At 42.2% G+C, this 15,306-nt stretch overlaps 1 protein-coding gene across 4 annotated transcripts in view; it reads left to right on the forward strand.

The window, feature by feature from the left end:
* The first annotated feature begins 568 nt into the window (after positions 1-568).
* Positions 569-15,306, forward strand: part of chd9 (chromodomain helicase DNA binding protein 9) — a 71,304-nt gene continuing 56,566 nt past the window's right edge. For 2 of the 4 annotated variants that reach the window (XM_030726212.1, XM_030726214.1), the window contains exons 1-2: positions 1,202-1,501; positions 3,918-5,556. In XM_030726212.1, coding sequence (XP_030582072.1) covers positions 4,027-5,556 — 1,530 coding nt within the window. In that variant the 5' untranslated portion in view covers positions 1,202-1,501; positions 3,918-4,026. Of the gene's footprint in view, positions 668-1,201; positions 1,502-3,917; positions 5,557-13,817; positions 13,837-15,306 lie in introns of those variants that run through there. The other 2 variants (XM_030726213.1, XM_030726216.1) reach the window with 2 other exon arrangements.

Below are 15,306 nucleotides of genomic sequence, written 5' to 3' on the forward strand. Positions count from 1 at the left end.
TGTTTATATACTTATTTACATGTGCATTATTTACAAATTAATGAATGGAAACATTACCTGAAACAGATTTTGCTACATTTGACTAAAAAAAAACTACAATGTCCCCGTATATGCTAAACGTGATTAAAAAAAAAAAAAAAAAAAAAGCATCAAAGAGAAGTGTTCAAATATGAAGTTACTTAGTTTAGGGCAGTGTTTCCCTCTGGCGACAGATGGCGTTACATACCCACAGCTGAAAGCATCTCTCCCACTCCCGTCACGTTCGCACCGAGGAGAGACTCGGGTACATGTGCGAATGTAAAACCTCTCCGGATTGGCTCCGGTTTAGACGCGGCCATCTTATGCACTCTGTCAACACAGCAACTTTACCAATGGTGACATGATTTAATCAGCAACTCCCTGGCGCCGCCGTTCTCGAAGTACTCTCAGTCGGTGAACCGATTGTTAATTTATCTTAGAAAGGTGGTTTCTCGGCAAATTGTCGGTGGTCCAATCACAGAGGGGGTTACTAATATGCAAATGCGGTGTTATCACAGTCACGTCAGCAGCAGCAGAGCCGCTGCGCCGTGGTCGCCAGCAGGAGTACAACTAACAACACAGTAACAACTTCGCTAATACCACTCTGTCTTGATTAGCGTCTGGAGCTACGCTTTGTGGTTTATTTCAGGTAAGAAACTAGACTCGTTTCGGTGAGTTTTCCGAGTCGTGATTGGACATGTGGGGTCCTGTTTCATACAGACAAGGAGCTGTCAAATTTCGGACAGTGAATCAGTGAGGGTCGCCTCAGCTGTCTGATGACACACCGCCTAGCTGACTGTGTATCTTTCCTGTAGAAACAAGACTGTCGAGTTACCAAAAACTTGTTTGTGTTCTGTGAGTTCGAATTGAAATCGGTAAATATCATCGTACTTTTTCGGAGTTTGACGCGCAAACGAAAATGCGCGTGTCTCCAAAGTACTCATAGGTGGGTTCTTCTTGGTCATGGTGGTCCTGAACTGACAGCGACCAGCCGGACTCAGGCGGCGCGGCGCTTGAATGTGGACGCTGGCGTAGTTAACAGTGCCAATACTTCGACAGGTTATTCGAAATGAAAACGAAAGTGAGCCGAAGATAAACTAGATGGCTGTATTACCACGGTCACAATCACTGACGACCTCTCCATCCATCTCCGGCCCCCTCCCCCCCTCCTCCCCCCCTCCTCCTCCTCTCCTCCTCCTCCTCCCTCTCCCTGTCTTCTTATTTGAGCAGCGTCACGACACCTTTTGAATCCTTAGGTTTGAAGGTTAGGGCTGGGGTGCACGTGTGCACCTCGACAAACAGTTTTAAATTTAAATTCAAAACGTTCCACGTGCGCTCTTCTTTTTTTTCCTTTCCGCTCGCCTAGCAGTTGCGCTTAAAGTAGCGCAACACATTGCCGCCTCGTCGGCTTACCAGCCACCGCGCTCGCAGGAGCTGAAGCCATTTCTGAGGGAAGATGAAGAGGATGATATTAACTCAAGAGGTGAGCTCGGTGTATTACTTTAATGATACTCTGTAAAAGCTCTGAAAAGCGGACAGATGTGTCGCCATATCGCCAGCTGATACAGAGTACAACTTTACCAACTACAATGTTTAAAGTTTCTTAAATACCGAGTGAAATGCGCTTTTAGACGTGCTTAGCTTTGAGTTCACTTTTAGTTCAGGTGCTGTTGACGCTGACATCTGTCCCAGGATTCAGGGGGCATTTTATAAACAGCGTTCATGTTGATATTAGGCATGAGTTGCACGTGCCTGGATGGTGCTTACAACGTCACAATTATGAAGGAAACAGCTGGAAAGCAACAGAGGGGACTGGCCTGTAAATCAGGGCCAGATGGGTGGCGTTTAAAGGTTAGGAGTGGCTTGGTCTAGCGGGCAATAGGGAACCTACAGCAGATAGGCATCTACAGAAACTTAAAACTGACAAACTTACCATTATTTGACAGTCACGTGATTTTCCAGCAAACATAGTGAAAATTAAATAAAGTACTGGAGAAATTTTTAAGCTGGGTGCACAGTCCAATTTGAAAACAGGATTTGCTTCATGCCGGTGTGAACTGACTTTTACAGGGACCTGGTGCTTAGTGGGAAGAGTGGTAACGTGCATGACAATGAGCTACAACAGGAAACGTAGTGATATTACAGTAAAGCACAATGCTCTGAGGAGGAGAGAATTTTATGAATTGTTAATTATATAAGACATTTCAGCGTTGATTTTAACAACGTTATAAAGTCACCACGATAAGAGAGGGAGTGCAGAAACTCATAATGTAACCAGTGCCGTTGTATAGCTTGCTCTCTGTCTTTAATAGGATTTCTGGTAGGAACAGCATGCAATATTATTAATTATAAGAATTTTGAATGTTCTGTCGGTCCTTGTGTGGATTCTCTCCCAGTGCATTGGTTTGCTGTCATAGCATGTTAGTTAAGCCAAGTGGCAGCTCTAGAACGGGGTGTGAACATGGTGGTTTTTTGCCACTTGTGCGTCAGCCCCATGGTTGACAAGCAACTTACCCCTTAGGGTGGTCCCCACATGTTGGCCAGAGTCAGCTGGGATGGCTTTAACCCTTTACAGCCTTAGAATGGATAAGCAGATCTGTATCACTAATGGAAATGTAAACAGTGGAACCACTGGTGATTCTGAGGGGTAATGCACATGTTGTTGTTGGTATGGGCCAAGCAGGCCACCTATGCTGGTTCACCTTTAAAAGGGAAAACCTAACTTGCACACAGAAAAGTTGGCAGTTAGAATCACTTAGTCAAAATGATTCTTTTATGTGGGGGCTTTCTCACAGCTGTCACAAAACAGCAGCAGCAGGTTAACTGCCAGTTAAACAAGAAAGGTAAAACTTTAAGAACAGTTATCTATCCCTCTTGATTAATAAGATTTTATCAGCTTGTGCGTGTTGCTTTGGTTTTTGTATGATATTAGGACTGATGATAATGCTACCATTTTTGCAGACTGTTCAGCATTAATGGTAGATCTGGTGTTGTGTTTTGAGAATGGTGTCTGTGACAATGAATCACACATTCAGTAACTGAGACAGCCATCGTTTATTTATGCCAGGAGAATGCTATGCTAAACCATTTACTAGCATGGCTATCGTTTTAAATATATGCTTTGTTTAATCAAAGCAAAAAGAAAAGAAAAGAAAAGAAAAAGATTTTATACAAAGATACAGGACAAATGTCTGTGTTCATTTGTGTGCCTGTGTGCATGGCAAGTCAGCATAATGACTGACCTCGGTAGACTTCTGTCATCTTCCGCTGGTCTGTGGTTGCAGAACGCACACATGCGCGTGCTTAAAGGGCCTCCTCTGCCTCTGTCCTTAGCTGTTGAAATTCTATCAGCTGTCTGCACCTCCCACACATTCTGCAGTAGCAGGGCAGGCAGCTTCATTGGTTGTGTGGAGGTAGGGGGGTTGAGGTGCATTTGTGTGTATGTGTGTATATTTGAAAAGGGTGGGGGTACAGGAAGAGGCACCTGCTGGTGGCTGGCGGTTGGTTTGCACCAGCTGCTTTGCTGCACACATGAAAGGCATTGCTGACAGATAACTGACAGTACCAAGTTTCTCCAGAACCATGACCTAGCCTTCACCTGGATTTTAAGAGCTTTTTTATGCTAAATGGATGGATTCATGCGGTTCTACTGCACTAAAAAAAATGCATCATTGATGAGGAAATGGATGACAAAATTCAATATGGAGGAAAAAAATATACTTCATAAGCTGTCATGTCATCTCAGACTGAAAATTATTCTTTCTTGTGCTTTTAAGGTTTCTGCTTGATCATGTTAGTAACTTGTTGTCCACCAACTGAAATCTGATCTAGGCCATGGATTACTGACTGAAACTTTATCATCTGATATAAATATTGTGTTTTTTTTCCCTCCATTTTAGGGCAGGGACACTATATAGTCAGCATGCTGTAGCTCTGCAAACAGGCACTTGGGGACCAGCTTGGATCCATTGGTGTTCCAGAGGTTCCAGTGACCCTTTGACCTCTGCCATGGATTTCTTTAATGACCCCAGCCTCTTTGGTGGAGGTTTGGAAGGGCTGGATGAGGATGGCTTCCCTTCAGCACCATCACTTGTGGATGAGCTAAACCTCACTGCTGACTTTGAACCCCTCGAAGTAGAGCCTCTTGGCCCTGGGAAGCATCAAGACTTGATGCCACCAGTTTCTACCCAACAACCTATGCCCAGTTACAGTCAGTCAATGGGTCATTACATTGGCATTAAGGCCAGTGTGGGTCAGTCATTTTCCGGTTCTCAGGGCATAAATGAGGGCATGATTACAGAGCCACATGGCTCATACCATAGTGCTCCCATGAATCAAGTTCCTCAATCCAACGGGCTGTTCTGTAACAGTGGCAGTCCAATGTGGGGTAACCAAGACCAGAATGGGAATATGTACCAGCCCTTGCCTCAGCAGCAGCTTTGTCATCAACAGCAACAACTACAGAGCCAGCAACTTCATGTCAGACATCAAACACAGCAACAACACCATCCCTGTTATCAGCAAGAGGAGCAGCAGCATAGAATGCGACAGCAGCAGCTGCAACAACAGCAAAGTCATCAGCAACAGCTGTTAAACCAGCACCAACAAATTAACGCACAGACTGTGTCCCTGCAGCAACAGCATCACAATTTCTCATTTCACCAGGGAGGTCAATCCAGCAGCCAACAGCAAATTCACCACACTCAGCAGCAGGTTCAGCACCAACTAACTGTGAGAGAGCAGCAGTTCCATTCAAGAGGTGTTCCAAGTAAGCCTTTTTTGGAAATGAGTGTGACTTGTTTGCAAACACAGCCACAGCAAGGTAACTACCAGCTGGTCAGGGGATGTCAAGCTTTCCCCGGAGCAGGACTGGAAGACTCTAACCTGCCCTTTCCCATGCATTCATCATCTATAGTTCATTCCCTGCCCACATGTTCTGTCAGCTCTGCCAGTGCTTACCAACCGACTCAGTACCCTGCTTACCCTGGGGAGCCAGAATTACCCAGTCTCAATGAGCAATCTTTGTCCTCAGCTCCGGTGTCTAGGCCCACCAACACCACTGCACCACTCACTTCTACAGTACCTGAGCTAGCAGGGACACCATGCCAGTTTTCATCCACGGTCCGTCTGAGTCAGCAGCACACTAGGACCCCAGTTAGCCAGGCAGAGGAATGTTCTTTCCGTGCTGTACGTTGTCCTGGAGAAACCCAGGGAAACTGCAAGTCGTCTGAAATTTTTGGTGAATCTATGCGATGCTACCCCAACATGACCAGCCACCTGCCTTCTGAGCAGCCTCAGAGCTGCAGGGTTATCAACACTAATGGATACCAAACTTTGGGAGACAGCCTCTTACCATCAGCAGCTCACGATGGGGACTTTGATGGCCTGGAGCCTCCTGACCTCCTGCCTGACCTTTTGCCCCAGCTTGAGCATGCTTTTAAGCAAGAGGACAAATCTAACTGTTCCTGGGCTGATACTACGCAGGAGATGGGAATTGAGTACAGGAAACCATCACCTATTGAGTACAACGAAGACAAGGTAACACATTTCACTATATTTTCTTCTTCAAGCTTGTGTTTAGAGCCACTGCATCGATCATTGTATGTAAACGTGCACTCTCTCCTTAACACCCATTTCTGTTACAGCTACTGATAAAAATGAAAATGAATAAGGTGAAATGAATGGAGAAGACTTCTTTGTCGTTAAGATGATAAATACTCTCTTCCTCGTATGTGATGGTACAGAAATCAGTATCACTGTCTCAGGTAGAACATGTGCTTGCCTAGTAGGAAACCTGCAATCAGCAGTGGAAAGGAGAAGGTGGATAGGCAGGACCTCAGGCAGTCTGAAAAGCCTTCTGAAAATGATGATGGTCAGTCCAGGCTGGCCTGTCTGTCTGGTCAGTGCACTGACAGCAGCTCAGGCCTGATTAGGCTAAGAGTGGCAGGAGAGTCTTCAGGACTTAGCTGTAAGCATACTTAGGGCTATATCAAGATGTGGGTCAGGGCAAGCCAGAAGCACTTGCACACTGCCTCGCTGGAGTGTGGGGGAGGTTGCACGCTGTTGTGGTAACTGCCACAGTTTCTGTGTGTGTATGTGCGTGAGTGCATGTGCGCGTGTGAAAGAGTGAGCGGTAGGAAAAGAGCACGGTGAAGGAGAGTGGTTAGCACTTCAGAGCGGGGGAGGGGGTTTGAGAGATGGAGAGGGCAGCAGCTCATGGAAAAAGGAGAGCTTAGGAAAGAAAGGGAGAGAAAGAGACAGAGAGGAAGAGCATGACAGGGAGAAGAGAAGCGGAGGGGGAGGTTGGGTGAATGCATTAGCTGGCTGTAACAGGCTTCAGGCGGTTCCTGGACCTCAGATGGCTTGTAACTTAGCAGCATCCATGCACTACCATTGCCCATGAGTGACACATGACCACCAGCAAAAGCCACAGACCTTTCATCACGGTCTGCACACTTTTACGTGCAGACCTGGATGTCAACATGTCGTTGTGTTCACTTTTGAGAACATTTGTGTTGTATTTCACAATTGTTATTATTAAAACAATGAAACTTATTTTGTTGAAGGCACACTTTACATATAGGCACATTTTTTCTCGAGTGCACTTGTGTTTCCCATGGCCCTCTACTGACAAAACAGCTCATAGCCACTAACAGCACAGAAGTGTTGTTTGGCAGTATTGTACCAACCTCACCTTTGTCTGTATCTGCACTTACCCTAGTGTAGTAAACACTTGTATTTCTGCAATTTTATGGTACACGTTTGAGTGACTCATTTAAATCTCTGTAAACAGGGTCCTCTTACTAGCTGCAGACCCATTATGTCTCCCCACTTCTAAAAGCAAATATATGCCCTGGAGCCAAAACACAACTTGTGTTTTGAGTAGCTCATCTATACCCCAGCATTCAGCAGGTGATAACAAAACTGGTGCTGTGCCTAAACCAGGGCTCATCCACACAGGCGATTTGCTCATCTGCAAAGGTCCTTGATTGAAATGGGGCCACGAACCACAGCCATATGAACAAGCCTCTCCCTGTCTGTGTCAACATCCAGCCCTGTGTTGATGCTTACAGGCTGACTGTGCTATTCATGTGCACTGATGTGTGAAGAGCCTGCTGATAGTGTGTTTGCTGAACAGGCAAGGCATCAGGGGATAGCGGCCCACTCTTCACTCCCCCACAGTGAATGTGGCTAATTAGGATTTCCAGTGATTGTAATGGTCAGCTACAGCAGTAATGACTACTCAGGGTTTGAGATTTCAATATTCAGGGATTAACCTGAGATTCTGGGCTTAGAAATTTTTTGTTGAAATCAATTTTAATTCAAACTCGAGGCCTTCTTCCAGTGGAATCAAATCAAATGCCACAGCTGTCAACAAGTTGACATTCTGATCCACGAGCCAGCTAGGTAGCCATGTTGTCATTTCTGCATTATTACAGAAGTAAGGGTTGAACCACACCCATTTTGGTCATACTCGTAAAGTTTCTTGACTTTGTCTTGCATGGTTGTGGCCCTATGGTGTTGGAAAAAAAATCAGTCCTCAAACACAAATGGTTGCCAAAGTACACAAGACAACATTTGGATAGTTCTTGCTATGGAAGTACCACATTTTTCCACAGTCACAAACACAGACTCACAAGGTGAAAACTATACCATTACACTATTTCAGCTGTTAATGATTAGATATGTGTAGAACTCTTGCTTGAGTTCCATGAATGATTTTGGTAACATTTATGCACTGCTCGGGACTTCCTCCAAATAGGCAGTTCAGGCTTAGAGGCCCTTTCTGATCTAGTAACAAGTTCAAGACTGATTTCCTTTGTGATCACTACTGATCTTAAAAGTGGCAGGAAAAATATGTGTCAGATGTTTGTTGTTGTTGATGATGTTGCAGACTTTCAAATGAGTGAGCAGGACTCTGTCAAAGCAGCATTGGTTGTACATGGTTTTAACAATAAGTATTGTGATTTTTTTTTTTTTTTTTTTTTTTGTCATTGGATAATTGTCCAGCGAGTTCCTAAAGTATGGGTGAATTAAAAAAATTTTTTTCCCTCTGGTCATTTAACCTGTACACTAAGTTGTTAATTACATACATTATTATTTATTTTTAGGGGTTGGAAGATTTGGGAGTTAATTGGAAGTTAATTCATTTCTAAGTCTCAATGTCTCGATTCAGTGCAGGAGCAATAAGAGACTTTATAAAATGGAACTAGAGCTACATTGATTTACATGGATCTAGCCAGCTTACTAGTTCTAATAGCTGTGCCTGCTTACTAATTGTAGTAATATGTTAAAGTTACATTATGTTAGCATAAGTATTTAATGTTAGCTGCTGCAAACATATTAGTCTATGGAGCAAAGTGGATTTCAGAACATCAGACCTAGCTGTCTCAAACAAAATGGTAACATGTATTTCAGGATAACATGAGAAGGATAAGACTGTGGATGTTGTTACTGTGAACGGAAACTTACTCAACTTGAATTCTTTGAGCAGTATTTCCTCCCTTGGTCTAAAAAACCCAATGGCATCATTTGCATATTGCCTTTTGCGAATCAGTTATCATCCCACCCCACCCAGCCTGAACAAAAAGTACTTCCATAGCTGACTCTGCCTTTCTCATCAGTGAGTTGGCACAGAGCTATTGCGACAGCTTCATTAGTCATCACCTTCCATGCTTTTTGCTGTGCCATTTGTAGATTTTTCCTGATCTTCCGTCTTCTTCAGTAGGTAAGGCTAGACTAGAACACTTGTAGCAGTATGCTGCCCCCTTCAGTTCTGGAAGAATAGCTACCTTGGTATATACACTGCCTACGATACCAAAGACAAACAAGTGCTGTCACATTTTCAGCATTTTGGTATCGAATGGTACTCTATCGGTTCTGGTGACATCCCTAGTGCTGACCAGTATATTGAATTTATATATGCGATGAATGCATTAGAGAAGACTGCCTGAAATGTAATGAATAGAATGTAATTTTATTTGTACGCACCATGTATTCACACTCACCATTGTCATTTTAATTGATTTGATAAAGTCATGTTTGAAATAATTATTACATCTATTTGGTGCAATAGGCTGTTGAGTGTTTGGTGTCAACGTGTACCTTGTAAAGCAAAAACAAAGTCCGCCTAATATGCACGCACCTCACTTTGGTTTTTTGCAAGTCACACTATTGACATAAGCTTTTTCCCAGGAAAAGATCCAGGGTTTTATAATCCTTCAGCGCAGGGATCCTCAAATCCAGGCCTCAAGGGCCGGTGTCCTGCAACTTTTCGATGTGTCTCTGCTTCAACACACCTGAGTCAAATATAGAAGTCATTAGCAAGATTCTGGAGAACTTGACTGCATACCGAGGAGGTAATTCAGCCATTTGATTCAGGTGTGTTGGATCAGGGACACATCTAAAAGCTGCAGGACACCAGGCCTCGAGGCCTGGATTTGATGAACAGATGAATAGATCCCTGCTTTAGAGCTACAAATTCAAAATTAAAGGTTGAAAAAAAAGGTGATGCAATGGTGCGTGTTGCCACACAGCAAGAAGGTCCTGGGTTCTAATTCATTGGGACCTTTCTGTATGGAGTTTGCATGTTCTTCTTGTGCCTGCATATCCTCCACCTACCTCCCACACTCCAAAGACATGCTTGTTAGATTAATTTGTAATTCTTAATTGGCCATAGGTGTGAATGTGAGCATAAATGGTTCTGTCTCTGTGTAAGCACTATGACAGACTGTCCAGGGTGCCCCCTGGCTCGTACCCCGTGGCAGCTGGGATTATATATACATACATATAAATCTTCGTGATATGTACTGCTTTGTACAATGGATATCACCAAGAATAGTCGCTTTGAGTGTACTTTATATTTAGAACATTTTCTCTGCTTTATCTTTCATGGTTTAGATCAGATCAGAGCTAGTACATTGCTAAAATCACACAAAATAGAACCCCTGTGTTCTGCAGGCGCTAAAATCACTAGTTTTGTCTACAGTTTTGTTTCCACAGACAAACACTGTCATCTGTTGCCACACAGTCAATTGTAAAATTAGGTTAATTATATCTTGAAGCTTTTAGATGTTATATATAGTTGGACCATGCTGCATGAGAACCTTGAGGGTGAGCTTAAAGTGCACAGGGAGAGCAGGGTCCAGCTTTGAATCGCAGTGCAATGAGAGATGTAAAGATGAAATACCACATCAAACTGTGTCAGTAATAATAGTATAGCCTTATTCTATATCTCCTTTGAAAATATATAATCAGTATCTTTTTAAAAATATTAGTATATCTCCCAGCCCTATTTCTGCCCAGCTTTCAACTAACCCAGCTAGCAAGCTCTAGCTTATGTGTAGCTGAGTATAGCTAACCATATTTCCTTTTAAGATTATATTACAAAGTTATATTATTATATATATATTATATATATAAGTTAAGTTATCCAAAATGCTGCAGTGTGTGTTGGTCAGCCATCAGAAGTTAGGCTAAGTGGTCATATGAAGGTGGTTATCAACTTGATAAGTCAGCCTAAGGTAATGTGAAAGACACAGAGTTGGCCCCATATGACCGATCACAAACAAGGACAGGTCTACTAAGCAAAGGAAGATATGATGATTCTGTGATATTTGAAAAAATATTAAGAGGTTAAATTCATAACACAGGTCGAAAAGTAAAACAGTTTCTGCAGACAAAGCAGTAAATACATGTGATAGGAAATGTATAATATTAAAAGTGCCGTATGAATGTGAGAACTTTTAATGCTTTGGTTAGTAAGACTGAAAAATAGCTGCTAAATTAAAAAAAATCGAGCCTATTTGAAGCCAGGAAAGCCTAACTTGAATACTAGATACAATTTATCTGAGGTTGTATTTACCTTATGAGTTACCATAGCAATTATACCCTGTTAAGAACAACATAGTACTCAAAAAAAATCAGGGTTAACACTGAAGTTACCTAAATAAATTTAAATCCTGCTTTGTGGTATAGGCCGCCACAACCCTGTTTTGCTGCCAACATCAGTCTGGGGTACAAAGTATTAGCAAAACACACCACTTTCATTTCATAGGTCTTATTGTTAAGTCTTAAAATAACTAAATGGTTGCAATGTTGAGGAATGTTGAAGTATTGACATCTGAAAAATTGTCGTCTTGAAAAAGTTCAATTTCATGCTCCCAACTTTGTGAGAACAGTTTGGGGGAAGGCCCCTTCCTGCTCCAGCATGACTGCACACCAGAGTGGAAGAACTTGACTGGCCTGCACAGAGTCCCGACCTCAACCCGATAGGACAGCTTTGGGATAAATTAGAGTGGAGACTGTGAGCCAGGCCTTCTCGTCACTGTCTGACTTCACAGAAGCGCTTCTGGAAGAATGGTCAAAAATTCCCATAAACACACTCCTAAACTTTGTGGAGAGCCTTCCTAGAGGAGTTGAAGCTGTTATAGCTGCAGAGGGTGGGCCCACATCCTATTAAACCCAATGGATTAAGAATGAGATGTCACTCAGTTTCATGTGTGTGAAGCAAATACTTTTGGCAATATAGTGTAGATATAGATGTAGACACACACATGTCTATGTAACTATGTAAAACTGATAGTTCTTTTGTACTTAACAAATTTATTAGACCACCACCCAAAACAAGATTATGCCACAGCTGCCCTAAATTAACATTATTGGTAATTATCAAAATAATTTTTATGTTTCTGTAATGATTAATCCACCAGTATGTACAAGCTCTTTAATCAAAATAACATTTTTTAATGCTAAAGTATAATTATAATACTAAAGTTACTGTTATTTACCGAATTAATTACTAAACCAAAAAGTTTTAGTGGTTCAAGTTCAAGTTACTTTATTTGTACCCAAGAGGTAAATTTGTTGTGCAGTACAGTGAGTCGGCTCATAACAATACAGACATGATTAAAAGACAAAAACATGATAAAAACAAATACCACGTATAAGAACAAATAAGAACCAATGGAACAACAACAAAAACATGATGAGACATAGAACATAATAAAAAACACAACAAGGGGTTAAAATTTGTTAAAACTTATGGCCACAGGAACAAAACTGCTTTTAAAACACTTGGTTTTACATTTGGGCATTTTATATCTGCGTCCTGACGGGAGAAGCTGGAAGTCACAGTGCAAAGGGTGGGAAGTGTCCTTTAAGACTGATCTCGAAATCCTCTGTACCTGCCCAGAGTACAGAGACTCTAGATTTAACTGCAGCTCTCCCGTCAGCTTACTGCACCACTTTACTATTTGGCTCAGGTAATTCTCATTTTTAGGAGACAGATTACTGAACCATGCCACCAAGCAAAATGATAAAAAAAAAAAGATGACAGTTTCCTGAGGCAATGCAGACGCTGGTTCCCTTTTTTATATACAGCTTCACAGTTGAATTTGGTTGAATTTAATGCTGAATTAATTTCTGACATCTCAGAAAAGTCCAGTTTACTGGCTCAGATTTGGATATAAAACTGTGAATTCAGTTTATTTGAAAATCTCCTTCCTAGTGTATTCAAACTGAAAGATATTTGCCAGGCAGATTTTAGCGTTGCCTTTTGGTGCAGAGGACTCATTTCCATTCAAAACCAAAATATTTCTGGGTACTCAGGTTGCTTTAAGAATTCAAGTATGTTAAAATATCACCAGGTGGATATGACAGTAAATTGTATATTTTGGAAACAAATCTTTCAAATTTGATGTGTATTGGTGATTTGATGCTGCAAGCTCAAGTTTCTTTGTATTTATTTTTTTTTTAAGTTGCCTTTAAGCCTCTCTTTTTTGTTGAGTCAGGTGTTTTCCATGTGATGTTATTTCAGCCTCAGTTCATTTTATTCTGTTGTGGCAAATATAAGGCCCTATTTGTCATTGTTTTGGCACCTGGATGTGTGGAGTGCGAGCTTTGTTGTGTTAATGAATGGCTTTGTCATTTTTGTTTTTTTTTTTTTTTGGCCTGCTACTACACTCTGTTTGTAATTTTCATAACACCAGAGGCCACGGCTTTCATGCTGAATAGAAAAGAGATGGAAGTGAGACTGATGGATACTGATGGCCTGGGCTGCTGTAGTCATCGGAGGCCCCCCAGTAGCAGCCACACTGAGCAGGTGCCTCCCCACCGGCTGTCTGTATTGGTGTATTGCTGCTTTCTCCTATCTGCCTAGCTGTTTCCTCTGAGTTGTGTTCCCAGTAAGCAACTTTGTATATGCCTGCACGCTTGTAAGAAGGATTGCTGTTTCTGTGGCATGCTAGCTTGAGTACTTCCTGACCTCTCTGAGGTTTATGTAACTGCTAGACACCCAGACTGGGTGAGCAATGCCATAATCAGCCCTGAAACATGACACCATGCATCACCCTATTTGTCACCCCACCACCAACATGTTCCCACACACGCACATACATGCACGATGCACACACTTGTGTTTGGGCAAACCTGTGACCACATGGTGATAACCGGTCTTATTCACACACTTTCCACTTTCTCCAATCACCTCCTCCAGCGTGACACACAGATCTCGCTCTCTCACGCTCTCTCAGTGTGTTTTGTGTTTCGATTTCTCTCTCTGTCTTTCTTGTTTGCTCACTCTGTGAAGCGTTCTGTTTCATCCGCCCTGATTGTCCTGTCTAGTTGGAAGCCTGCCAGATAAGGGCGGGGGATAATTAAGGGTCAGAGGTAGACAGGAAGTCAGGCAGCCTTTGCTATGAGCGGAAGGGGAGGGTTCAGTGGGGGAGGAGCTGGAAGCTGAGAGGGAGGAGGGAGCTGTACTTGGATTGAGTGTGTCAGGAGCATGTGGGAACGCTGCCAGTCCCAACTGCACAGTAGGTCTGAATTTAAAGTATCCTCTTTTATGCAGCTTTTCTTTCCTTTTTACTCTCTTTTGCCTCCTTCTCTAGGGATTAAATGGCTTTGAATATTTTTGGGGGTGATGGGTGGCTGAGTGTTTGCCCAGCGGTCAAAATGTGGAGGGTTTTTTTTTGTGTATGTGTGTGACTGGAATGTCTTTTTGGTTGTGACATGACGCAACCTCCTTGAACTCATACTAACCTTTGACTGACAGAGAGGGCGGTTAGGCTACCACAGTGTCTCTGGGTATGAAAATACTCAGGGAAGACAGCTTGGAAAGCACATGTAAATTGTAGGGGGCAACAGAGGAAAATAAAAAAAAAAGACACAGAGGTGTAATGACCCCTTTGTCCTTGTGTTTACACCTAATACAATGAGAGAGAGACTCCAGAGAGGAAAAACTAACTTTTAATATAGAGTAAAACTTGAGGAAAGTTTTCTGGAGTAAGTGAGTGGGCCTGGAAAAACTGCATAATCCTGCCACTCTGTTTTAGTTCAAGCTATTTGCATCACAGTTTGACTTTGACGAAATTAAATGTCAGTTGCATTGTCCTCAGAAACAGCAGTTGGCTTACTGCTTTGTGACTTGTAACTTCAGCAAACAGGTTTGTGTCAGTAGGAAGTCATTAAGTAGTTGCCATGGATGCATGTGTTGTAAGTGGAGACTTTTATTGTGTATTATGCTTGTGTTTTTTTATTTTTACAACATTTGACTTACTCAATGCACCTTTGACCTTTGCAGAAAGTTCACTGTTGAAACCGGTACGTCATTAATCAATCATTGCTCCCTGTGCGCACAGGCTTTGAAAAGGTTAATAAAATAACAGCATTTCAGTCATCTCAATTTTATGCCTTTTAACATGAACATCTGGCTTTTAATTGTGTCTTTGGGAAGAATTTTTTTTTTTTTACTGATTGTGCTGTAGCAAATAGGGGTGTAACGATACAAAATTCCACAGTTTGATTCATACTGCGGTACAGAAGCCATGGTTCAGTTCATTTGCATATATGAAATAATTATATCTGGATCAAATGATTTATGTGACTAAAACAAACACATTACAGCAAACAATAACAAAAATAACTTTGAATAAACATAAAAGCCACATTTGACTAGAAAACAAATGAAGCTGGTCATACTGTAGGTTTACATCATAACCCCCCCCCCCCCCCCCCCCCCCCCCCCAAAAAAAAAAAAAACAGTAAACAGTTTGATGACATTCTCACATCACATATGAGAGGTTATTTGCTAAGCAAGTTTCAGGGGTGTAACGTAGCAGCCAAATCAGCAGCGCTCATTAAAATAGCAGCGCTCAGTTACCGACAGAGAAGTCCGGGAAATCCTAAACAGCTCACCTCAGTATCATCGGACAGAAGTGAGCTTCTCTGACTCATCGACTCGTTTCGGACTTTTTTCACAAAGGTTTTCAGCCTCCTCCAGAGCAAATA

Source organism: Archocentrus centrarchus, chromosome 3 (genome assembly GCF_007364275.1).
Source record: "Archocentrus centrarchus isolate MPI-CPG fArcCen1 chromosome 3, fArcCen1, whole genome shotgun sequence".
In the NCBI taxonomy this organism is placed as follows: domain Eukaryota; kingdom Metazoa; phylum Chordata; class Actinopteri; order Cichliformes; family Cichlidae; genus Archocentrus; species Archocentrus centrarchus.